Raw genomic sequence first — 26,863 nt, 5'->3', positions numbered from 1 at the left:
GTAAACAAAAGGATAATAATAATCATAAAAAATCATAAAATCATAATAATATTAAATGAATTTTTTTATTAATTAATTAAATGTTTTGTTGAAAGTACAGTGTGTGCCATGGCTGACATCAAAACTATTCAGCTGCCTAAATATATAATGTTAGCAATTGGACAATATCACATAGTGGTTAACTATCACACTTTTAGACTCATTTGGCATTGTCTGTGTCCACGCAATGATAAACGAATATTTTGTTTTGATTACAATGATTTATTCATTGATGCATCTATTTACATTCAAAACATGGGTTAATTATTGACGTAGATTCAGACTACAACAAAGGTCTGTCCGAAGGCATTTATTAGTTTCTGACTCTGTAAAACTACACAAAACTATCTTACTGTATCTCTGAACTGACTCTTCAATGAAAAAATGAAGGCTGTTCTATGTGATCTCCTTTTGCTAATTTAATATTTGTTCGCTCCCCTGAAACACCTTGGAGCCCCTCTCTGAAAAGCCTCTGACCTGAGGGATGAACGTCTGGTTGTTGCAGGTACCAGTCCAGGTCCCAGCTTTTCACCAACACAAACAAAAACTGCCACACAAACATCAGCAGTGGGTTTTTTATTGTTTGCAAACGGTAAAAAAAAAAAAAAAAATACAGTCAGTGAGCAGAATGACTGCAAAGCTGTGAGGGGCAACAAACACGAGTCACAAACCGAAGACGATACAATAGCATGAACGAACACAAGAAACTGAGTCAGTGTGGGTCATCACCTGCAGGTTTACCCTGCTGCAGGTTTTATCTGATGCAGCTGAGGTTTTACTGGTCTGACTGAAGAATAGTTCACTCCAAAATTCACAGATTTACTCCAGTTTTCAGCTTTTGTTGAATGTCTGCCTTCTAAACAGATCATACTCTGTTCACAGCTCCAAGACGAGTCCGAGTTAACATACTGACGCAAGAAATAGAGCTACAATAAGAACAGTTCATCCTCTTGGGAACAGCAATGTGAATGGGGAAATTTGAAGAAAACTATACAATCTTTTTGTTTTTTTAAATAAAAGTAGGAGGTTTGGCCTCCTGTGGCGCTGGAGGGAAAGTCAGAAAGCCACAAATATCAGGATAATCTGGTCAGGAGTTGTTGGGACCTATAGTTTCCTTTTTATATCATACTTTATGTAAACATGCACTGGCAGTAACTGGACTTTCATTTTGGAGCGAAGTATTCCTTTAAGAGCACTTGGGACAGTGTTTGTTAAATGTTTAAACCTCGTTTAACTACTGAGCAACGCCACTTTATTGTCATTCATGCCTGTAGTTTATTTTGTTTTCAAAATTTACATTCAATCTGGATGTGTGTGTTTCATGTCCCAAGACAGCAGCCTAAAAACCTTTGTTATGGTACAAATCTCCTGTTAAGAGATGTGAAACGTCTCAGTTTTAAAGACTCTTTAAGGCAGGGTGAGACAGTAATCTGTGAAACATTCCAGCTGTTATTTACAAAAACATTACTGAGGAATAAATAAAAACATCTGTGCAGCTGTCCAGGGAAGAACTGCAACCACTTTCGAGGAGGACAACACTGCCTGAACGAATATATAGAAATAAAGCCCATAGATGTGTTTATATCGGTCAGAATTAAGTTAAATTAAGTTATAAGACATAAAGTTAAAATACTTCCGTCCGCCCTCCTGTTGTTTAAGGCTTGAGGTGAGAAGTCTGAGCGGTTTCTAGTCCAGCGGGCTTTGGAAGATGAGTCTGATGCAGCCGGACTCACTCAGCGGCTGGATGCAGAACGGGCAGGCGGCGTGGAAGGTGTGCGTGCCGTGCGGCAGCGGGATCTGACTCCAGTACGCCGTCGTCTTCTCCGAGCAGACGTGACCGCAGGGGATGAAGGCGTGAGTGGGGGGCTCCGCGTCCACATAGAAGCCCGCCTCACAGCCCAGCCACAGTGGCACGTAGGGGCCCCGCGCCCGGCACATGGGGCACTCCCTCTCCAGACACTCCGCCTCCACCTCGGGGTTGCGGCGCCCCCCCCAGCCGTGGTAGCCGTGGACGTGGCCGCAGCGCAGGTAAGCCCAGGGCTGCTTCTCGTCCAGGACGCCTTTGCGGCGAAGGCTGGGGAAGGCCAGTGTGTTGAAGCCCACGGGACACTGTGGCCGCCCGGCGTTCAGCTCTTGACGCAGCGCCTCCAGGTGTTTGACGGTGGGTGTGTGCGCAAGGCCCTCAGCCGTCCGCCACAGCAGCGTGGCACCGCACAGGTCGATGAGCGAGCCGTCCACCAGCTCGTTAGACTCAGAGACAGAGTCCACCTGAAGGAGAGGCGAGCAGGAGATTAAAGGTCATTCACAACAAGAAGAGGCTGCTGCCTGTTTACATTCATTTTTATTTGGACACCATTTAGAGAGTCAGTCATGATGTCACTTCTTCTTGTGTTCCAGTGGACACAAAATAGGTCTCGGAACAAGTGAAACATGCTCCTGTGTTTTACAATCAAATTAGGCCGACCGTCTACTACAGACCTTGATATTAGAAATTATGTTTAAAGGCACCCTGCTGCGTTTTTAACCACATGTAGCGCTATAGAGCTATATTTTTGCATGCAATGTGAGCACACCAGGGATGGAAATCCGATTTTCAGTTTGGCGGCCAAATGTTGGAAGGCTACCCGCCAGTGTATCTAAAATCGCACAAAACACAGGACGAGAGGCGTTCATTGGTTGTTGTTTATGTTCTTTGGCGTAGATTTGGAAGGAGTGGGCGTTAGTGGACAGGAGTCGGGACGGAAAGAGGGGAGAGTGAGACTGTAGCCGCTTTCATACGAAGATCAGCGCGTAAAGAATATCCACATTTATATCGCATTCGCTTCTTCATACTGAACAAAAATTTGCCGCTTTATCCCGTGTGAAAAGTTCTTCATCCTGCTATCATGTGTGCTTTCACACAGCGGTCTGGCTTTACAAGAACCAGCGGCGTGCGGCGGCATGTCGGCTGTGGCTTTTGACAAACAGATCATTAAGTCTTTCTGTCTGGTGTCTGTCACCAACTTCCTCGGCTCAGAGGCGGATAAAATCCGCTATATACCTTTCATAAAGTGCAGCAAGCCGGCAGATTGGCTCAACACCCCTGTGAAATAAGGCAGCGTGAAAGCTGCTAATGTTAGGCGCTAATTACAAAAGTTGTACTAGCTTTTTGCTGGGAAGTTGGCAGTCCAGTCAGTGTCTGACACGCGGTCAGATCTTCTAATGGTCCTGCTGTCCTCTCCAGAGATCAAGGAGAATGATCCATAGACTGTATAAAAAAATATTGATCCCACAAAACCTGTGATGCTGTGGCACCAGGACTCAGTCAGAACCAGGAGGCCAGAAGGAGTAGTGAGCAGACTGATGAGGAGGTTTAAGTTGAATGATAACGCATGACAAGAGTGAGCTGTGATAAGATTTAAGTTAATGATTAATAAGCAGCTTGTAAGTTTGTAAAACAATTTACTGTTATGATTTAAGTACATTTTATAGCAATAATATAATTTTGCTTCACATTTCACTCTGGCCTCTTCTTTAAGTTTGTATTTGACATAATACCTTATCTCAATTAAAAGGAGAGAAACAGATGTATATGTGACAAAAAAGGCAATTTATTATTTTGGCAGGTGGATTTTTTCATCTAACTGCCACCTTGGCAGGTGAGCCAAGTAGTTCATTTCCACCCCTGGAGCACACGGGTGAAAACATATTAGGTGCGTCTGGCTTCATGCGGCCCTTTGCAGCGCTGACTTAACATGATGCATGCTGGACTTAACATAAGGCATGCTGGTTAGAAAATGTGTCCGACTTTCGCTGGGGTTGCAAAACGTCACCATGTTACATGACATTAAAACCTCGCAGGAGCAAGTCCGGCTGTTTTCATAACCCGCCTCTGCAGTAGAGCTGCAACGATTAGTCGATCGAAAGAAAATGAATTGACAGCTATTTTGATAATCAATTAATCATCATTTCTTTAAGCTCAAATGTTGCTGGTTTTATCTTCTTAAATGTAAGGAATTGATGCTATTTTTTGTCATTTATGAGTCTTTAGGTTGTGGACTGTTGGTTGGACAGAGGAAGCAAATTGAAGATGTCACTTTGTGCACCGGAAAATTCTGAGAAACATTTTTCGCCATTTCTTGACATTTTATAGACTAAACGATTAGTCAATAATGAAAATAATTGTTAGTTGCAGCCCTACTCTCGCCTGCAGCTCACGTTTGACTATCAAGTCGGCGAAAGGCAGCCGCAGTCATCTCGAACGCGCCTACATGTTCTTGCCTCTGGTTCCGTGCTGTTCTGCTGAGCAACAGTTGGTGTCAGTAATGCATAAAGAAACGTAGCAATGCAACAAAGGCACGGCAGAAGAGGACCGCAGGCAAGTAAACAAGAATGTAAACAAATAAACGATTGAAAATATTTAAACACATTTTTAGACCCTCTTTCTCTCCAACACACATTATGCGGGAGAGAAAGAGTGAATCTACTCCACGGGGCAGATTTACACAGTGATTCATTTGTGTACAGCTCCCATGACGGGCGTGGGGGGGGTCACCCACCAGCTTTCCCCTCTGCTGAGATGATCTGGTTTCCCGCAGAGTGAAGACATTGCCGCAGACTGATATTTCCCTCCACAGGCCAGGTTTAGAGTCCTGGCTGAAGCCGTGGCGTGGATGCATCACAAGCACGCCGTTGGTGGTCAGGCCGTCCATCTGACCGTCCTGCATCCTCCACTTGGCTGCCTTCTCCTGTGAAGAGGTCACAAAAACAATTAATCTCTAATTACACAGAATACAAGTAATGAAGCGCTGTATCATCCACCACAGCAGCAGTTCGCGCTGCCTACCCCGAGGAAGATGTTCTTGGAGGAGTCAAAGCCTGCGGCGTAGATGCGTGCAGAGTAAGGCGGGTTTCTTTGGCAGATGATGCGGCAGGCGAAGCGGGAGATGGTGCTCTGAACCGCCTGAGCGTCAGCGTGGCTCTGACCACCGGGCACCGTGTCCGTCACCACAAAGTCAATGGGATTCTCGGTAGAACGACCAATCTGTGAGGAGGCAGAAACAACTTTTATGTTTCCAAATCTGACATTAAAGTGTGTTGACATGCCTGCAGACGCCTTCATCTTACTGCCATGTCCATAGGGACACTGTGTCTGGGATGTGATTATTGGCTGGTGCACACTGGAGGATTTCCAAATCTTAACTGATATTAAAAACGTGGAATATCACAGAAGTAACAGCAGAATGAATTGATTTTTAATAGTTTAATCCAGGGGTTTTCAAAGTGTGAGGCGGGCCTCCCAGGGGGGCTCCAAACACTTTCAGGGGAGGCTCAGTGAATGGAAAACCAGACTGGGAGTCATCACAAAGTAAATACGGCAACATACACAGTACACATGTAGGCTCTAAGTGTTATTAGCACAGTAAAAATATTTTAATAAAAATCCCAAATCAAAACTCTGTCAGTAGCACCGTGTTTCTGCTTTGCATGACTTATGAGACCCAATCAGAGAGCAGAGTGTGAGCGTCTGCGTCATCGTTTCTAAAGTCCTCCATTTTTGCTCGTCCGCTCTAAAACGCTACCTGGAGTTTTAAAACGAAAAGCAGGGTCGGCAGTGTTTCCAAACGTCTCCGTTTTAGGTCTTTGTTTTCACCGTTTTAGTTTGATCCACACCGCAGTAGTGTGGATGGGGTCTATTTCTATTCTATTCAATTTACTCCACTTTAGCCAACTATTTTTTTCTTCATGGCTTTCAGTGTTTTTGCTTAAAATGGACGCAACACAGTCTTTTGTGGATCACAACAATTCCTACCAAGAACAAAATAAAATTTTTTGTGAGCTGTTAAGAAGTTTACATTTTTGAAAGACTAAAAAAAATAAAGTTAAGTGGTGGAGGTTAATAAAGAATTTCCCCTTGGGGATCAATAAAGTATTTCTGATTTCTGATTCTGATTAAGGCAAAAAGATGAAACTAAATCTCAGTCAAGGACACAAGGTTAAAGAGAAAGATATCATGCTGCTGACAGTTTTTCCACCTTAAGTGGCTGTCCAGACAAACAAAAATAAAACCATGAAAAGTTTGATTCGATGTGTATATCTGGAGCGACAAAAGGTAAAGTTAGTGTATATTTGTACCTGGAACATGTCTGTGTTGCTGTCGTGGGTGTACTCCACCACCACCGTCTGTGCCCGGGACAGAGTGTATGAAATACTGTGCTGCTCCTTGTTGCTTACAGCCTGTGGAGACACAGAGAAACAAAGAGAAGCGCTGATACGCTGTGTTTAAGGTCTGACAATTTGCACTTAATCCAACTCCACTTATCCATCATAGATAAAATAAGATGTTAAATTATTCATTAGTTCATCGCAGTTACCACAGTTAAAAAGTAATAAAGAGGCGCCAAAGCCCATTCACTTTCTGTCTTCATCTGTGATGCTTATAGAGCATGTTGTTCTGCATCTCACAGGCCTGATGCACACGGGCCACCTCTACCTGCGTGGTGAGCGCTCACCTTGGCAGCCTGAGGTGTGCATGACGTGTGCACAGTGCTGGGTTTCACACCGTTGGCTTTGTTCCTGAGATACAGAGCGAAGCGACTTTTCCGCCTTCCCTTGTCACCGTTGGGCAGAGAGCCGTTACACCTGAACGCACAAGATGGAAGATCCACACAGGTTATCAGGGCATCCACAAACCTGCAGCACACCACTGAATCAGGAAGCTCTTATATACTGAACTATACTGTATCATCACAATGTCTCTTGTTGTTGTTTCATTCAATTCAATTCAATTCAGCTTTATTGGCATGATTGTAAAACAACAATATTGCAGTAAAATTGTGTGTTTGTGTGTTATAATATAAAATACAAATAATAATAAAAAATATCAAAATAAAGTAAAAATAAATAAATTTAACAGTAAAAGTGCGTTTGTTAAAAAAATAAAAAGAATAAATAAAAAATTAAAATAAATTCAATAAAGAAAACAGTAAACGTGTGTGTATGTATTAATAAAAAACGTAAACAAAATTAAAAAACAAAAAAATCTGTATCAAACGTGAAATAAAAAAAAAACAAATAAAGGAAAAATTACTAAATGACAATGAAAATAATAATAATTAGAAAATTAATCAATTCATTAATATAATTATCAGTCTAGTCTGAGTTTCCACTGGTTGTCCTCAGTTCGTGGCATGAGGAGATATATTTTGCTGCAGTGATTTGGCATTCTGACATTTCTCCCAGTAAACGGGGGAGTTTCTGTGTGTCTGATTTTAATTTGGGGTACACTTGGGAAAATGTTAACGAAGTGTTTTTCTCTTAATGTCTCAGTTTCTGACTACAGAGTCAGGGAATGAAGCTGCCTTATATTCAGTGTCATTACAGCTAACTGCACACACACAATGCATTTACAGTTTAGAGATGAATCGTTATGTTACATAAGCTAATGTTGCATAGGCTAATGAGGCAAACATGTAAATACACATATGTTGGTCATATAATCCTGGTTCATACTTGAGTGATGAAATATTGTGACTGTCGGGGGGGTCCTCTCTTTCAGTTCTGGATACAAATAATACAAAAGCAAACAAAAGGTCTGAGACCACAGCAGCCAACCTCCCTGAACCACAGGCTCTCTCTTGTGTCCACAGTGAATGGCCTTCAGTCAAGAAGTCAGCTGCATTCTTTACTGTGGTGGAGTTTCTCCACACGCTTTAATGGGTTTATGCTGCTACCAAACAATTAACACAATCTAATAGAGGTAGGACAAAGTCCTCGTTTTGCAAAACCCACAAAAGAGTCAAGTCTTGATTATAACTGGGACAACCTTTTTTGAAATTGATCCAGCAGTTGCAACGTTATCCGTTATAGTGCCTGTTTTTGCCGCTGACAGACTCAGATTGTTATGTTAAGTGTCTGACAACATTGTGGAAAGGATCCCTACAGAGATAGACCTCTTTTTTAAAGAGTAAGATCTTTTTTACTTAATGAGAAACAGTCACTATGTCGCTGTTGTCAAAGCCACCAGACTCCATTAACAAAACCCCTAATTTTTCAAGCACTTGCCCGCAAGGGTTACTTTTTAGCCATGTTTCGCAGCACGCTCGCTCAATACTGGACCAAAATACTGGGGAAAAAAATGTCATCCCAATTAGTCACAGAGAGTGACTGTTTAAATTTAGTACATTTACAGAAAAAGTAAATGCTTTTAAAAATATTTATTTATTACTTCAAGATAAACATCTTAACATGAAACTAAAGTAAAAAGATCATATCTGTCTTGACCCTGTCACACAATTGCAACATTTCATAAGACAGGTGTTGTCCTTTTATTTGTTGCATCTTTGGTGTCTGTCTGCTGGTCTGGCTACAACACACCTTTCCCTCCTGCTTGTGCAATTTGATTGGTTTCTGTTGATTTAAGTGAGAGTGCTGTAGATCCTGAAAATGAAGAGCTAATTAATTTACTGGTTTGTAAAATCATTTTTAATCTTTAAGCGCGGGCAGAATTTCAAGTTATTTCAAGTAAAGTAACAAGAATGTCTCCTCTTTCCATTTCTGTTTCTAATAAAACAAAACACAAAATATAATCAGACAGTTTTGGATGCAGCTATTTTTCTAGTCTTTATACTATGCAAGGCTAAACAAGCCCTGGACCTATCTACCTCGTGCAGGTAAGAAGACAAGGACGTTTACTTCCCGAATGTTTCTGTAACAGCTTTCACTGGAGACAGGAAGCAAGTTTCAAACTGTTTCAGTCCTGATTGAAAAGCAGGATGTTGTGGTTTATAATCATCAGGACGCCTGTTAACTTCAACTTAATTTATGTGCGAAACATCATTTATTTGCAGAACATTTTTCTCTTTGTGAGCCGTGTAGTGAATCTGAAAAGAACAAAGGTTGTGGGACCTTTTTAAATAAAAGTCAGTTTAGCTGGAGGTTATCTTCAGAGCCAGACTGCTGCCAACCACAGGTCACATAAACATGCAAGCTCAGTTAAAACGTCAAGCCATTCTTCCCCTGGATAATGCAAACTTCCTGCGTTTTAGATAGAGAGACCTCCTTTCTTTAGACAAACTCCACCGTAGCTCCGCTGTATGACACATAACACTGTTTTCACAAACTATATGGCTCTTTAAAAATTAAACCTTATGACCAGTGTAATTGCCAGTTACCGAGTCTGCCAGACTGTTTAATTCCACATGTGGACATTAAGATACAAAAGCAAACAAAAGGTCTGAGACCACAGCAGCCAACCTCCCTGAACCACAGGCTCTCTCTTGTGTCCACAGTGAATGGCCTTCAGTCAGGAAGTCAGCTGCATTCTTTACTGTGGTGGAGTTTCTCCACACGTTTAACTGCGTTGAGGCAGAGTTATGCTCATACATTATGCTACAAGGCGCACGGAACTCAAATGAGGGATTTGTTGAATCTTATTTATCTGGACAAACTTCATAGTGTGCAAATTCTTATCTGCACAAAAGGAGGCTGCACACAAAGAACAACAACACTAACAGCAAAACAATGCACAAGTCTGTGAGGTTGTTGGCATCGAATGTCTGTTTAGATTTTAATTATGTTATCATAAATTTTAGATGATTTTATACAGGCAAATTTCTTGTACAAATGCTTGTGTTTAACATTTAAGTAGGGTTGGGTATCAAGAACCGTTTCCAAGTTGGAACCGGTACCACATTTCCAAGAACCGTGGATTCATTAAGACCCGTGAGTTTGGATTCTGCTCCTCGGCTCCTAACTTCCTGCATATCTCAGCTCCTGACTGAACTGCAGTGAGCATTTACACTCCATCAAAGGAGCCGCTACGCCGACCTAACGTCACCTCATTTGTTAACAAAGCGTGAAGAAGAGAGTCCTTCTGTTTCCAGTCCTGGACCGTGGCGGACCGCAGCAAACGCTCCAAAGTTTGGCTTAGCTTCACTAAAACAGAGAAGGCCACAGCAGAATGCAGCAGCTGCAGTAAGGAGGTTTGGTGCGAGGCAGGAAGCAGCTCCAACATGACGAAGCGTTTATTCAACACGGCGTGAATCTGAAGGAACGCACCGCGTTGAACGTGCCGCGCTCTCCCAGCTACAATGACGCCCCAGATCCAGCTAACGCTAACAGTAGCAACGTCTCAGGTACAAAACACCTTTTATACTGAAGGGAAACCAATGATGGCTACAAATGAGTCCCCAGAGACGCCCCTCTAGGACAGAGACGCCTTTCACTTTAGCCATGAAGGGGATGATGAGCAAGGAAGAGGATGAAGGTCACCGAGCGCTGACAGGATCTGTGCTGAAGGAACCAGAACCCTGATTCAAGAAGAAGAATCTGAATCGGTTAAACTGACACGATGGCCAACCAAACATATAAGAACTTTGGTTTGTTGAATGAAAAAAGGGTTTGCAGAAAAGTTTAGTATTTCTCGACCTGCTGAAAATCACTTACTCAGTACTCAAACACAGCACTTCCAACTCAGCTGAGGGAGAAATGTAAAACTGCAGTGTGTCATGATGGCAATAATTCTTCCTTACGTTTTCCATCTAGATGTTGGTATTTTTGCTCTATTTCTTCCAGGACTACATGTTTGTAGCTCTCCATGTTTGCTTTGGAGGAACGTCCTGCAAAACTATAATCTTTAGGTAACCTGCAGGTATGTAAACCAAGTGTGTGCAGCTTCTGGCTTCTGGCACCTCATTGTTGACTGGCTCTGTAAATTAGCTTGGTGAGACTCTGCAGCAGTTATCCCTTTGTCACTTTATCTTGTGTCCGTGCTGTGTTATTATCATGTGGTAATACATTCCTGAGCGGAGACGGTTGTAAAAACTGTCTGGGGTGCGTTCAGTGACTCAACATCTGCAATTTCAGAGTCAACTGTCAAAACCTTCTGACATGTAATGCTACTGTATGTCTTAATTCAAGAATTCAATGCTTTTCGCCAGCTGATTCTCAATTATTATATGTCATTGTGTCCCTGAAAGCACCACCAAAATGGGTTTCAGCACGGTCCATTCTCATGACGGAATTATCAAGCTATGAAAACAAAGTTTCCTGATAAACACATGGAGCAGACAACGTTTTCACTGTGTTGGATTTGCAAGCTTCAGGTCTCTCTTTCTGACACGGTCTCAATTCAACTGCTGCCTGAGAAGCAGCCGGATCTAAAAACAGATGGCATTCTTCTGAAAATGAAATGGTGAGCAGGTATGTAAAGTACACATGTATGAGTAGTTAAAGGGCTAAAACAGGCAAAAACTATAAAGCTCCATCTTGGTGACTTAGATGTTTTGACCACAGCTGTAAAAGCTCCTTATGCTGGCTGCACACTAGAGGATTATTGGGCTGATTTGGTTCTGATTCGCCCTCCAAGGCTGGTCGGATCTGGTTATTCTGTAGTGTGAGGGATTTATAGACATAATCTTAAGAAAGCCGACTGGAGCCGAGGTTCCCTGATTTTGAATTGCCAATGAGAGCGAGCTGAGCAGGAAGCGTCCCCAGCGTGTTGTGTATCTGCTCTATTCCCTCTTCTCAGTCTCGAGTTCATCCACATTTGATTCTCTTCTTTTAGTTTTTCTGTGCAAAACACAGCAAACACAAGGTCAACCAGCTGAAGACGACAGTCTGTCTGAAGTCACGTTTGATCACGCGAGATTCTGTGAGACCCCAAGTCCCCGGAACGGCCACTCTGAAACCATCTAGACTGAATCGTCTGGTGTGTGCGTTCTTATAGGTTCAGTGTGTAAGTTTTAGTGGCATCTAGTAGTGAGGGTTGTGAATTGCAACCTGCGGCTCAGTCACCCCTCCCCCTCTCCTTGCAAGCTAGCAGGAGAAGCTAATCGCTTCATCAGCTTTTGTGCTAAATAATAGGTGTGATCCTCCATTTCTCCAAATCTCTTCTTGCTTCTAATAAACCAGTTGACTACAATGACTACTACTTCTTCTTCTTTGTAGGTTTTCGATGCGGTAACAAAACTCTGTAGGGCAGTTTGTCCGTTTGGGCTGCTGTAGAAACATGGCGGCGCAACATGGCGACTTCCATGTAAGGGTGTCAACACATTCTGACTCTTAACTTGTCACATATGGACACTTGGTCAAGACCTCTTGGCGTCACTTTTTAACGCCCCGGGTACCCATTTAGTGTCATTTATCAGGGTTTAGGGCTCTGCGGTCAAGTTAGCAACAGTTAGTCAAAATAAAACTTTAACTTTGCAAATCATCGCCATTTTGAAAACGGCACATTGTAAAGTTGTGAAACGTTGCAATTTGGTTTGCAAGGCAACAAAAGTACTTGGTTAAGGTTAAGAAAAGATCCTGGTTTGGGTTAAAATAACTACGTACGTCAGATAACACGTGAGTTAATTAGCGTAACTTACGCAATTTACGCAACCTACAAAACTTAAATAAAAATATTTAATGTTGACGTTCTGTTTCACACGGGACACAAACCCCGGTCTCCTGGTTCAAAGTCGGGGTTCTGGCCCTCCAACCACCTCCTTTCTCAGTCTGTTCTGTTAAATATCATGTACCGACGCTACAGGGCTTCCCCCTCTGCCTTGAACTATGACACTATAGGGATCCACAGTGCGTTATAAACTGACGCCGGTGACGAGTCAGGGAGTGAGAACAGGTTGGCAGTGTATGTAGATAGAAGTGACTCATTCTAAGGTAATAAAACATACGGTTCATTAAGTAAGGCCTTTATACACCACTGAAAACATAGTTATTAATATAATATTACATTTCTGTCAATAGATCCTCCTAAATATTACACACTGGACGTTTAAGATTAAAATATTAAAAGTCGGTTAAATCTGTCGTTATGTCTGTGGTATCCCACATTTTTTAAAATTGTTTGCGTGCACCAGGCATTAGTGAATATCTTACCCGAGCACAATGAGCTCTCCATATTTAACTGGTCCTTTGGTGGAAGCAGGGGAGGTGGAGATGTTTTCCGGACCAAGTGAAAACATCTGTGCTGCCTTCGGGGGGAGGAGTGGTGAGGATTACTGATTCCCAGTGTCACCCTCAGAGCGTCTCCATCAATGCAGGAACACACTTCACCTGCAGACACGAGCAAAAGAAGCCATTTTTAAGTTGTTGTTTTTTTTACTTTGCAGCAAACATGCTATGGGAAAACTTTGGACATGTCATTTAAAAACATTTTTAAATCCTCTTGAGCCATTCACACAAACACACAAAAAGGCTTCAACACAACAGCATTCACTACTACAAAACACCCACAATGTCTTTGTACAGGGGGCAACACTGGTAGACAATGTGTGTATTCACTCCAGCACACTGAGTGGGGTTGTTAGGTGTAAAACGGGGCCATTTGCGTCCGTGACGGGGTGACTCACTCAGAAGCAAACTGGAACTGATGTTACAATCCTTTGTGCCATGAAAAATAAAACAAGCTGAGCATTAATTCAGAAGCCCGACTCTGATGTCAAAGGACCGAACAGGACACAACGTCATCAAAAACCTGCGAGTTACACAAACGCTTGTTTTGACCAACTCTGCACTGACGTGGATGATTTTATAAACCAGTATAAAAAGAGTTAAATTCAAGGTTTTGTAGAGAAAACTCATTAGACATAATCTTCCAGCAGCTGGAGACAATGTGGGTCAACAGATACAAACCCCTGCCTCATATTCTGGTCCAGTGTTGGGCAGTAACCCGTTACTCAGGACTAGTTCCAAAACAGTAATCAAATTATAGTTATTAATACAAATAACGCTGTGTTTCTGCGTTACCACCAACGGCAGGTCAGGGGCAGTTCAAGTCGAGAACCTGGACCTTATGTTGACGAGTCAGGTGCTAGGCCAAAAAGCGAGAGGAAGAATGGAGAACGAGGGAGAGAGGCGTTCTTTAGACACCTGTAGGTACTACTATTATTGTGTCACAGTCACAGTAAGATGCAAAGAAACTCCGGCTGCAGCCCTTTGATGCATGTGCTCGTCAGGAGAGAGTGGCGTTAAGCAACATCTGATGTTTTATAAAAACACTGAATACTGCTCTGATAAATGCATTTTATTTTTTTATTTCAGCCAGTGGTGTCAAGAAACGTACGTTTTGTAAAATAACACACTCCCTGCTGTTATAAATTTACTATATATATATAATTTATACAACAAATATACACATACCCTATACTGTACAGCATTAATTGGTCTGAGAGGCTGCATGTTTTCAGTTTATCTGATTGTTGACTCCTCAGGTTAATTATTGTTCCAGTAAAGTTGATTCATTTCTAAAAGAGGTTGTTGTGAACAGGTTGTCACTTTATAAGAATTAGTGTTGTAGTAGTGAAAATAATATACGTTACATGTTACTTTTAATACCCAGTAATAAATAAGGTAATAGTATTACTTTGTAAAGGAATAATAAGTAAAAAAGTAACTTATTATAATTCCTGAGTAACTTGCTCTGGTCTTGCCAGTTCCTTTCTTGTTAGAGGTTTATAATAATCTAAAAAGTACTCCAGCATTTTTAAACCTGGGACCTAGTTTCAAATATGTTGATGATGAAATGACTAGTAGGTACAAAAAGTTAGGAGTCTGTGCAGCAGATGCTTCAGCTTGAAGCTGTAACATCTGAACCGTCTGCAACGTGTTCCTTCAGGCCGATTGCACCCGTCAAAATGACGTCCACAAAAAATGCTTCTTTTTGCCAGCCGACAGGCTCAGACTGTTGCACCAGGTGTTTGATAACATGGAAAGAAAGATGAAGACTCGCTCAAGGACAGTTCTCACTCTGAAATCTCGTGAGAGGCGAGTTGTTGCAGGAGGACGCCCATGGATACTTGAGTCAGAGTTGGAGAGAGAAGTTTGTTGTGTTGGAGTAACGTTAGGAAATAAAATCTTGCTAGCAGCTCCAGCGAGGTTTGTTTGATGAATGTTTTAAGTTTTTTATGGTTAAATTCAGGAGTTTAAAGATATTCCATCTCAGGCTCCTCTATCAGCTGACAAAGCACTTGTCGACCTTCTGATGTTATGAAATCTGGATTACTTTTATGTAAAATTCCTAAAAAGCTGACGCATCGTTTCAGCAAGATCTTCTTCTATTAAATTCACAATCATGTAGCTCCTTGACTCGTTCATCAGCTAAATAAAAGCATCAGAACACCGGAGAGATAAAAATCTCCATCAAAGATCTGTCAGTATGAGTAAATAACTCATAACTCACTAATTTTATTTTTATGTATTAATGTGATATATCTGGTTAAAAACACCCAGCTATGACTCTGAAGCTGTTTTAAAGGTGGTTTCCTCTTATTCGAAACTCAAGATAAAATCACAAGTGAGATCTAATATAATGAAGCAAAAAAACACAGTAGCCTATAAAAAATATGAGAGAGGTGAGGATGTGTCATGATGAAGAGATGGTGATGATGATAATCGTTCTAAATTTCCATGCTGCTGAGAAATGTAGCTGCTGACTGTATTAACGCTGGTTCATGCTCCTTTATCAGACAACATATTTGCCCCTTATCTTCATCCAGAAACCTTCATAAGTTTTCTATGTTTGGGACACCACCACACTCCCCCCCTCATGACCATTAGAGGTAAAAAAAAATAAATAAATCCTGGAAATCGTGTGTTGTGATACCGATGTGAACAAAAGACGTAAGATTTCACTCAGTCCACACTTTCACCTGGATTGAACGAACCAGAAACTGGATCACAGTCAAGTGACTTATCCGATAACTGATGGCAACCTGGCCGTAATTCTGTTGCACAGTTCTGAAAACACCTAAACGACAAAATATGTCCCAGCCGAATGTGGTGTTTTGTGCATTTAGATATTGGGTTTTGTTTCTTGTTTGTACACCTGGTGTCGCTCTGCTATTACTTGGGGTCAAGGTTATAAAGGTAGCATCCGAACTGTTCATAGTATATTACTCAAGTGGGTAAGCCAGAGATCGGACAGTGAAGCCAACCAAAGCCTGCATGGAGGGATCCATGTAGGCCCAAATATGATGTCATGTCGTAGCCATGCATTTATACTTGTGCGTAGGTGTGTCCGTCATTTTGCAATTACACCTCCCAAACGCTACAGCGTCCACTGTGTTGACTTTTGCCGGCCGAGCAGGCTAACTTCCGGTTTAGCGCTCCGCTAACGTATATGGGGGTAAAATTGTAAACGTGCGGCTGGTATAGCCTTTTCAAATGTTACCGACCGAATGGATCACATTCTGATAGCGAAACGAGTCATTTCGCTCGGGTTGCGACGGCCAAATATAATGATTCACTGTGTTACAGCCGCCATTCTGGCCGCTAGTAAAAGTTACTTTAAAGCGCGGGGTACTTCCGGTCGGCTCGGAGGCATTGCGAGGCTACCCAGCCGACCAATCACAGAGCTTACGGTCCACGTCGACTCGACGTGTAGTTACATTTTTGAGGAGGTACACGTCAGGCGATGGCGTAGCCTCTGCGTAGCCCCGTAGCCTACGCCGTCACCTACGCCGCCGATTTGACGCAGAAGTATAAATTGTCCTTTATGCTGCGCAATCATGCGCAGTAGACACTGGTGCCAACAGGAAGTGGCCCTGTAGTAGTCCATGTGGTCCAAAACTGGCTTCACTGCTCTCCATTCTAATCAGCAGGGTGGCTTGGTCCAATAACAAAAGGACAGCGCGTCAGCCAGGGCACTCCTGGGCTAAACCACCTCAGTAGCTATTGGACTGAGCTATTAGAATTAGTCAAAAACCCTTTGCCCCTCCTCTACGTCAGTACACTGAATATCTCTGGAGTTGTGGACGAGAGTCTGTTTCACTAATCATCACAGGAATTGGTTGGCACAGGACAATACGTCAACAGGAGCATGACAGACTGGAATCATCGATTGATTCATAAACAATCTAATAAACGCTGATTTCTGAATTTATCAGGAACGGGATGGGACAAGAGTGTCAGAGTCGATTGTAGACGAAACAATCGTCATCTTGGGCTTTGGGAAACGCTGATCAAGATTTTTCACCGCTTTCTGATGTTTTATTGACCAAACAACTAATCGATTATGAGAAAACTTTCAGATTAATCGACTACAGAATTATCATTAGTTGCTGCTACGCACAATAAGTTTTGATAAGTAGCACTGACTGTAAACAGAAACCTGGTTAATGTTAGTGTAGAGTTGTTTTAAATCAAAGTGGTCTCAGGGGTGCATGTGGGCAGGAGAAGGCAGGGAGCAATTAACCCCCCCAGCCCAGCCTCAGCCATTCTAATGATTGACTGAGCATAAATGTCCCTTATTATTAACCTTATTAATTAATTTTTCACAAAATACTGCCAACATTACCCAGTTCCATGTCTTTGCTGAATATCTTTGGGTTTTGGACGTCAGCGTAGGCCTCTGGAAGTGGTGATCAAACAATTAAACCAATAATTGATTCATTGGAGATATAATTAGCAGATTAATCGATGATGAACGGGTAATAGCAGTCCTAGTTTGCTCTGTGTGGTAATCAATCAGAGCTGCATCCTACACGGGATGGAGCTGAAGTTTTAGTTTAGTTTTAGTTTTAGTTTTAGTTTAGATATTGATCTGTTTTAACTGAGTGTGTCCGCGTTGATTGCATCAATAACTGATCAGTTATTTTTAAGAGGAGCACAGGAGCTCTGCCTCTCAACCTGCAGAACAACCTGCAACTTTAACATACCAAACTGTAGATCAGGACTATCTGATGCCTAACACTTCCCATAACCAATTTCCTGTAGGAAATCTGTGGGGTTCAGTGGGTGGAAGACATTTATAGACACACGTATCATGAAAAGAGATCCCCCCCCCCCCTGAGCTGCAGCTTATTTCAGCAGCCATGAATACAGCCAGTGAACTGCAGGGGGACAGAGGGACCCATTCAGACCGCCTGTAACTGGAGTCTAGAGAAGGAGGACGACCTCTGAACAACAAACCGCTCCGTTGTGGCGTCTCTTTCCTCTCTCGTGACGGTGACGTGAATCACACGCTGCCCAGGGCTGATTTTATCTCTCACTCGCGACTCAGATCTCACGGTTCGAACGACACAGAGCCAGAACTTATTTGTGTTTTAAATCTTTTACACTGCTTTTATTGTGTCTTCCGCTATTATTAGATTTCATTCTATTTCCACATCGTACTCTTAATTTGGAGGGAGGGAGTTCAGAACGGTCAGCGCAGCAGAGGAAACAGCTCTTTTAACCTTGAACCAGCCCGCCATCTGATATCCCTGTACATTCATTTAGATTAAAGTAGAAGCTGTCCCACGCTTGTTTTCTGTGACAGATAACAGATGCAGAGTGGTGCTGAATTTAAACTTGTGAATTATTTATCCAGAGAGGCAACAAACAACACAGCAGGTCTGACTAACGTCACATGGGGCCCTTCACCACGAACAGAGATGAGTAAGGGTTATCCAGCTGTCTTTGGGTTCAACTAGGTTTGGATGGATATCTCAGCCAGTAACGTGTTGTTTTAGATGGAAGCTTTATTAATTAAGGAAGTAGAAACACACATTAATGTTGTAATGCTGTTAGATAAGAGCTGCTGTCATTTCGGAGAGACGTGTTAACATCTTGAAAAAACGACAGTTTTTGAGATTGTATTGAGATTAATTTGGCGGATATTTCAATGAGTCATGATTTTAGTTGGAATTAGGGCTCTGCAATATGACTAAATTCTCACATCCCTGTATATATAAATTTCAGTCAGTGAAAACTAGTTAGCGAGCACTTAGGTCTAAACAGGTAGCGAAAGGTAATGGATAGATGGTTGCTATCGATTGATTAGTTGTCAACTATTACAGTAAATTAATCGCAAACTGTTTGGATAATCGGTTTGAGTAATGTTTTTGTGGTTTCTTTGCTCCTGTGTAACAGTAAACTCACAAATATCTTTGGGCTGTGGACAAAACAAGACATCTGAGGATGTCATAGTGGGCTTTGGAAAAAAACAGGATCGACATGTTAAACCTTCATTTTACAGACCAAGCAACTGGTCAGTTAATCAATCGAGAGCGAAAATAATCGTTAGTTGCAGCAGCCTAGGACTGCACTGAAAAACCTGACATTGCATTTGTTTTTTTCTGCGAATTATATTTCAATATGAAAAAATACAGGAATTTTCACCAGATGACTTCAATTGAAATGAAATAAGCATTCTAGAATTATTGGGGTGATTTGGTAGGGGAAAATAAATATTATCTTTTTAGTCTTAAGCTTTAATGCGGTACACATATTTCAAACTAAATGATAAAAACAAATATAAAAGAGCAGCTATACACCAGCACCCTGAGTCTTTTTGCAACCAAATCCACAGTTTCAGTGGTTTCCTCCTGTTCCTCACTTATTTTCAAGTTGTTGTTGACAACTACTGGGGGTGGGGCCTGCTTTGGTTGTTTTGATAAACTGATCAAGAACAATATTGTGATTGGTGGCTTGCTGTGCATGCAGACCCTGCTTGTAACTCACTAGCAACAAACTCTGTGTTTCCAAGAACCCTTAAATCGGAGCAAATCATGTTACACAAGAGAGAATAGTCTTGGAAAATGAGAACTGTGCAAGTTTTGCAAGTTTTCCTTTTGTATCAAGCTGCAAAAAAGTTGAGGTGGTTGAGTGAGTTTGACTTGCTTGAAATTGCACTGTTCTGCGCTATGACTATTGTGCAAGGGCACATTGTGATAGAACGATATATTGTGCAGCCCTACAAATGATTAACCAAAACAAATGGTTCAATGGTTGGAATATCCGCTTGTGTTTTGTGGGTGACCAAACCAGCCTTTACACTGACACTTAAATTGTAACCAATAGTGTTATACATTTGGTACATGAAAGGTGTGATCGATGTGAAAGGGTACGCGAGTTCACCTGACAGGGCTGCTGGTTCAGTCCCTTTTCCATTTCCAAACTAAATATATTAATAGAAAAATTAAGTGTTATTTTGCTCGTGACTCAAATGAATAAATTAAACTTTTTATTGAGCATTTGTTTTATTGTTATTAAGGAAAATTAGATCATAGTAATTATTGTTATTGTCCAGCCCTGGATTTACATGCTGAAACTGTAAAGAAATGTGCTTTCCTGGTGTTGAGCCCATATTAGCTAAACTAGACTTTTCACTTTTGATTGATGAATGCATCTAAAACACACTGACAAGGAAGGCTGCATGCAGATATTTTAGTTTTTCTCCCTCGTGAGAGCAGGTATAGGTAAAGTCTATCACAACCAGTAACCTACAGAAAACAGAAAAACATGGAATAGTAGTCTGATTATCAGGCTGTTGATAAAGTCTACTGTAACGGCTGTAATCCAGTTAGTTGTGCCAGCCTTTGGGCTGCACGATATAAGAACAAATTGACATTGCAATATTTTTCTTTTCTGCAATATATATTGCGATATGATAAAATACAGGAATTTTCACCAGATGACTTTAATCGCTCTATTTGAAATGAATTTAGCATCCTAGAATTATTGGGGTGATTTTGTAGGAAAATGGATAGAAAATAAAAATGAATAAGCTGAAAATTTTCTTTTTAGTCTAAAGACATAAACATCAGTAAACATATTTGAAACAATAATAAAACAAGAATAAAAATAATAGAGCAGCCATACACCAGAAACCTTGAGTGTTTTACAGAAGTTGCTTTTTTCTTTGCAACCAAATCCTCTGTCAGTGGTTTTCCCCTCACTTATTTTGAAGTTGTTGTCGACAACTAACGTGGGTGGGGCCTGCTACAAGCAACAAAAAAGTTGAGGTGTTTGAGTTAACGCACGGGCACATTGTGATGCTGAAACGATATCTTGTGCAGCCCTATGCAGCATGCGCAGTACAAGGGCCAAGTGCAAAGCGAAAGAGGTTTGTTAGTTTGAAGTGATCGTGAATGTGTTGACATACTGTAAACATGTCACTGGTTTCTTACGTGTCCTCCCACCTGCCAAACACAGTGCAGCTCACTGAAACAGGACTAAAAGCCGTGGCTGCGATGTGTCAATCAAACCATCTCCAAAACGGAGGGGGGGAGCTCAGAGAGACAATCAGTGTGCCCATGCACACTCATAATTCAATTAAGAGCAGATTAAGGCTAGTCAAGTCCCATTACTGCCCCTGTAAACAACTTAAACTGATTATTTCAGATGAGCTACGATCAGATTACCAACGCGGGGTCGCTCATCAATCTTTCAATTAAAGCACAAAAGATTTAAAACAGTGCTGGAGGATTAGCAACGTGTTAAATATCAAGGTCACATGACTTTGTGAGAAAGGCCAAACAAAAGCTAAAGGGAATCCCCCCCCCCCCCCCCCCCCCCCCCCCCCCCCCCCCCCCCCAAGGAGTCCCTGATGAGGCTCCAGAGGGGAATCATTTCTATAAGTAACACAATCACAGCATGTGTGGATGTTTTGATCATGGGTTTCATTCACTTTCTGTATATAAAACAGCCAAAAGCTAAAATCCTATCAGATAGGGGACCCTGTGAGAAAATCAAATGACAGAAATGCAGGGTAACTTGTAGTGCCCGGGGTCTCTAGAGGTAGAATGGGAGCCAGAGCCTTTAGCCACCAGGCCCCTCGGACCCCTGTTTGGGTTCGGGAAGCAACCAAACCATCTCCATATTGAAGAATAGACTTCTTCTTAGTAAAGTTTTTAGTTAGGGAGGGTTTCTTTACTCTGTGATAAGGTTTATAATTAAAAGGTATTTTATGATAAGAAGTTTTATACTTATTTATTATCTAGTTGTATGTATTTTATTGCATTTTACTGTGTGTATCTTTTTATATTCAACATGGCCTCTGTTTTTTTATTTAAAGTGTACTGGGACCATGTTGTTGATGATTTTACAGTTTAAATAAATCTGACTTTATTTTCTTATTGCAGGGACTCTCTCATTAAATTGTTCTGTGGAGGTTTTGAGCCACCGAAGCCACAATGATGCATCTAATCAGAGGTTTAATTTCTCTCTAATAACTAACAAATAGGCATCTTACAGAATATATTATATAAACTGTTCCTCTGCTTCTTTCTCCTTTTGTTAAAACTTCATAAAAGAGTATTTATTTTTATCTGATGTTAGCAGAGGTGGGAGGCCAGTTGACCATCTGCCATGAAAAAGTGCAGGAAACCATGCAGGCGCCTTTCATTATTGTGATACTAGTTCAGTTCCAGCCTTTAGGTTTAAGATGACTGACAGTTTAAACTCTGACCCATCACCCTCAGCTTTAATCCACCCAGACTAAACTTTCTCCAGGTTTTAGGGTCAACGTTTGCGTGTGCAGAGGGGGGTTGACGTTGTCTGTAAGCTTTTAATTTGAGGGGACAGTTGGACAAAACAAAAAGGGCCAACTTCCAAGTTTTTAAATGGTGAACAAAAGCAGCGTCTGCAGGGACAGATGCTCCGGCCGGACGGTGCATGCTAATCAGTTTGTGTGGCCGGAACAAAAGGGGCCAGCTGGGCTACACGGAGCCGGACAACCACAAGCACCACCGCTGGAGCCCTGCTTAGAACAATACACAAGTATATACACTGTGGTAAAAATGTACAAGGTGTCATATTTATAATAACCCTATAAAAAAGAAAAACTAACATTAAAATCATAAGGAAATATTAAAAACTGTATACAGGACAAGAGTACTTTACTTTAATATACTACATATATACACTAAAATAAAAGTACCTGGAGTAGTATTTATAATTACTCTATAGAGGGTAAACATAATTCACTACCGCACACACACTTAAAGGAAAAATAGAAACATTATACAGTAAAGGAGTACTTTAGGATTATACAGGACTATACATATATACAATATGATGTAAGTAGGCTATAACTACCTGGAGTAGTATTTATAGTTACTTTATGGAGTGTAAACTAAATCGGAATTCAGTACAACACACATTTGAAGGAAATATAAAAAAATAAAGGTGTATAGGAGTGACGTGATGTGTAGTGTCACTTCAAGAGACAAAGAAAAACATTGAACAATAAGCTTATATAGAGTTTTAACAATATAATAAGTCACTACAGAAATATTTAAGTGATTATTATGGGTGTTACCATAATATATTCTCACACTACACTAAACACTAAATACGCCAGCGTGGCCTAATTCCTAGCATTAAACTACAACGTATTAATTTGAGTTGTGGGGATTTTATGATGAGAAAAAACAGATGTTATTTGCCATTTATAACTTTAATTATCGATGTTTACACCTAAAGAGCATTATTAGGCTATTGTTATTATTATAACAACAACAGTTTAACATGTAAGATGCGGATATTAGAGCAATACATTTTAACGTTTGGTAAAGTTAATAAGAATAATGAAAAACTACTTTTTTAAACGACAAACTCACCAAAGTTACCGGTCCTCGTAAAGCTTCTTCATCTCCCGGTTAAGTCCGTTCCGGTTACCGACCGTGTTACCTCTTTGTGAGCAGGACAATGTGAGAGATAGATGAACGTCTGCCCCGTATTTCAACAACTTTCCTTCGGCAGCGGACTCGTTAAAGTGAACAAAAACTCAGTGGGGTTTGGCGTCGTCTCCGATGTCCGCTGAGCTGCGTGTCCGGAGCGAGTCTGCAGTGTGAAGTGTACCTACATCCGGTACGCATTTCAAAATAAAACGGGTAAATTCAGTGACAGATGGCTGCGGTCGAAAAGACAAAAAAAGAAATCCTTTAACACCTTAAACTCGAAAAACGTCTTGAGGGCAAAGAAAGATGTCAAGGAGAATTCATAAGGACTTAGGAAAAGACGACCGAGGTATGGCAAGCAGTTTTAACATTTATTCTTTAAAATGTACTATTTAAAAACTACTATTAGACTAGGCAAATTATTTATTAGTAACTATTCCTGTTTTACTAGTAACATTTGATTAGATAGTAGTACTAATTTTTAGCTACTAGTAACTAATAAATAGCCAAATTATTATTAACTTTTAAAAAGCTTTAAAAAGTTTTAAGCAATAAATGTTAAAACGGCTTGCCATAACTGAGGAGCTCAGAGAATCCCACTGCACTTATTCTAGGCTTTTTTTAACAAAAAAAAAACAACAACTTTATATTAGACGTGGAAGATAAATACAGCAACAAACTCAATACTTTACAAAAAAGTAAGGTTACCTGTCCATCACAGAAACACACCTACTAAGAAAGGATATTTTCAGCGTATCCGCAGGGTACATTTAACCATCAAGTAATCTAGGAAGTAACAACAAAACAGATGGTTGTTAAAAATAAAAACAAAACAGATGGGACTGGAATGTTAAAAATAATAAAAAAAAAGTTGAGCCATTAAAATAATCAAAAAAATTCTAAAAAAGTAATTGAACAAGGGGATTCCTGGTGCTTTGACCTTTTTTTATACATTACTTATTATTTAATTAGAGAAAAAAAAAATTTCAGTGCAGTCTACATCTGCACTTGCCACCGCAAGGACTTGTGAGACGGCTTTATCACCTTTCCTTTTGTAAAGGATGGTCCAGTGTTCCCTAAAGGAGGTAAGAAAGGTCGCATTTAGGCACCTTTCCAATGCTTTTAGAGAATTCAACAAGCTCTTATCATGACGGGCCACTTAAAGACTTCCGGGCCATTTCATTCAGTTAGGAACCTTCCTAAGCAAAAAAGACTTTTCGACCAAAACCAATATTTAGAGTTGGGCTCGGTGATGTAGACAAATGGTTCTCAAAGTGAGGTCCAGGGATTTATTTTCACTATAACTGTGTTTATAAGCACCACAATGAGATAACCTATGAAGCTTGTGGTCACGATTCAAACACTTTCTGTAATAAAATAGCTGAAAGAAAAATCAGACGGGGGCCCGTAGTCTAATTTGTGTCAGTTTAGGGGTCCTTGACCTGAAAATGTTAAGCAGGTTATGGTAACGCAGTTTTAATTTTCTTCACGAAAACTTGTATAAGGTATACTGTATTTAGTTATATTTTAATTTTACAGCAATTAAAAAAACTTCAAAGTAATTTTATGTGTCACATATGCAAATAACAGTGGATCGTCCAGAGCAGAGAAAATCTTGTGACATGGCTAGTGACAGCTCTGCAGTAGGCATTTAAACTGCAGCAGTCCTACAGCATACAGCAGAAAAAGCAGAGCAGAAAAATGTAATTTTATAAATATATGTGTGATAAATTTATCTCCAATTTACCAAGCCTCTAGGACTGACTTCTGTTATATGTCTTTGACTAAACGTTGCTGCTTCTTCTCATCAGTGTGTTACTTTGGCCTGTGTGTTTAAGCCTTAAAGCTATTTAAATGAGTGAAATCTGCTTTTACAGATTTAGTCATTTACATACTTTATATTTTTTGTTTATGTGTATTGATAACCTTTATTTTTCTTTGGCTCAAACCTTTCATATTTTTTCGTTTGTTATCTCATTTGTTTAATTATGTGGGAATGCAACGTCAGGATTGCACTCAATTTTGTTCTACTTTAACAATGAAGGAATCTGAAACAAGACAGAAACTTTAGTAACCAATAACACATTCACACAGCAGTTAATCAGCCCCCATAAGGTGTAAAAAAAAAAATTGTTTCATGCCTCATTTAAAAGAATCAGTAAGTCCTAGAAGTTTGGGAAAACTATGTAGTAGGCTTATATACCACGACCTGTGAATACACTGCATTTCCACTTATACTTACATTACTTTACTTACCTTACTTACATATATTTTATTGAAGTTATTTACTTGCATTATGCTTTGGCAAGTTAAACTGTTTTCTCTGTGTCCTGTTATTATTTACTGTCAAGTAACTACCATTACTAAAGGTTTTATTGTGAAAATTCAAAACCAGAACTTCCTTTCCTCCCTCCTCTCTGTCTCTTTGTCACACACACACACACACACACACACACACACACACACACACACACACACACTACCATTACTACAATAAAAGACTCACACTTGCAGACTTATAATGCATGACTTTATGACTGATTGTCATTAGTAAATTATTTATTAACCAATAATAATGCCATTAGTTATGAGAAAAAGCGGTACTGCTTTTAATTCATTGAGACAAATTTGTTTGATAACAGTCAAAGCCAAGTCCATTGTGTTGTGAAAATATTGTGAGCCAGGTTCAGGTGTGATGAAGAAGTTTCAGAGATTTACATAGCATGGTTTAATGAGCCCGGCTGATCACTGATTTTAGGAAAAAGGAGTGTGATGACCCCTCCCAGCCACGAGGTATCCTGTGTCCTTCTGTCTCTCTCTTGTCTTGCAGGATGTGGGTCTGGGAGGAGGTCATCAGCTGACATGAGCTACACCTGGGCCTTGTGTTGTTGGGAGCTGTAAAGCTCACCGCCTTTTTTTGTCTTAGACTCTCTCTCATTGTGGATTGCATAATGACCGAAACTGATTTCCTCGTTATTGTCTTTGTTTAATATCAGAACATAATCAATACACCCACTCCTGTGACAGGTTTCTGGGAATCAGCATCACAGGGAACCTGACACGCTCGTCTCACATCTCCACACTAGTGAAGAAAGCTCAGAAACGACAGTATTTCTAAAGGAAGCTTAAGAAGACCAAATTCCTGTGCCAAGTTCTTGTCAGCTTTTACAGAGGAGCAACAGAAAGCACGCTGACTGGAAACATCACTAACTGGTATGGGATGTGCACGGCCCAGGACCGGAGGGCTCTGCAGCGGGTGATTAAAACTGCTCAGAAGATCATTGGTACCCATCTCCTGAGCATCAGTGATATCGGTGAGGTGAGGTGCCTGCAGAGCCCAAAGGATACTAAAGGACAGTACCCACCCAGCCACAGCCTGTTCACCCTGCTGCCTTCTGGGAACAGATACAGTATAGAAGTTTCTGCTGCCGCACCACCAGACTGCAGAGCAGCTTTTC

General features: G+C 40.8%; 1 protein-coding gene across 1 annotated transcript; it reads right to left on the bottom strand.

The window, feature by feature from the left end:
- Positions 1-600: 600 nt before the first annotated feature.
- Positions 601-23,538, bottom strand: LOC123969519 (E3 ubiquitin-protein ligase pellino homolog 1-like). Its single transcript, XM_046046996.1, has 7 exons — positions 23,346-23,538; positions 12,901-13,077; positions 6,531-6,660; positions 6,154-6,255; positions 4,865-5,062; positions 4,578-4,766; positions 601-2,307 (listed from the first exon to the last, which is right to left on the bottom strand). The coding sequence occupies exons 2-7, from the start codon at positions 12,984-12,986 to the stop codon at positions 1,726-1,728; spliced, it is 1,287 nt and encodes a 428-aa protein (XP_045902952.1). The 5' UTR covers positions 12,987-13,077; positions 23,346-23,538; the 3' UTR covers positions 601-1,725.
- Positions 23,539-26,863: the final 3,325 nt, after the last annotated feature.

This window comes from Micropterus dolomieu, linkage group LG01, assembly GCF_021292245.1.
Source record: "Micropterus dolomieu isolate WLL.071019.BEF.003 ecotype Adirondacks linkage group LG01, ASM2129224v1, whole genome shotgun sequence".
Taxonomy (NCBI): Eukaryota; Metazoa; Chordata; class Actinopteri; order Centrarchiformes; family Centrarchidae; genus Micropterus; species Micropterus dolomieu.
Note: the sequence above shows the minus strand (reverse complement) of the source record. Positions and strands in the feature narration are given on the sequence as shown.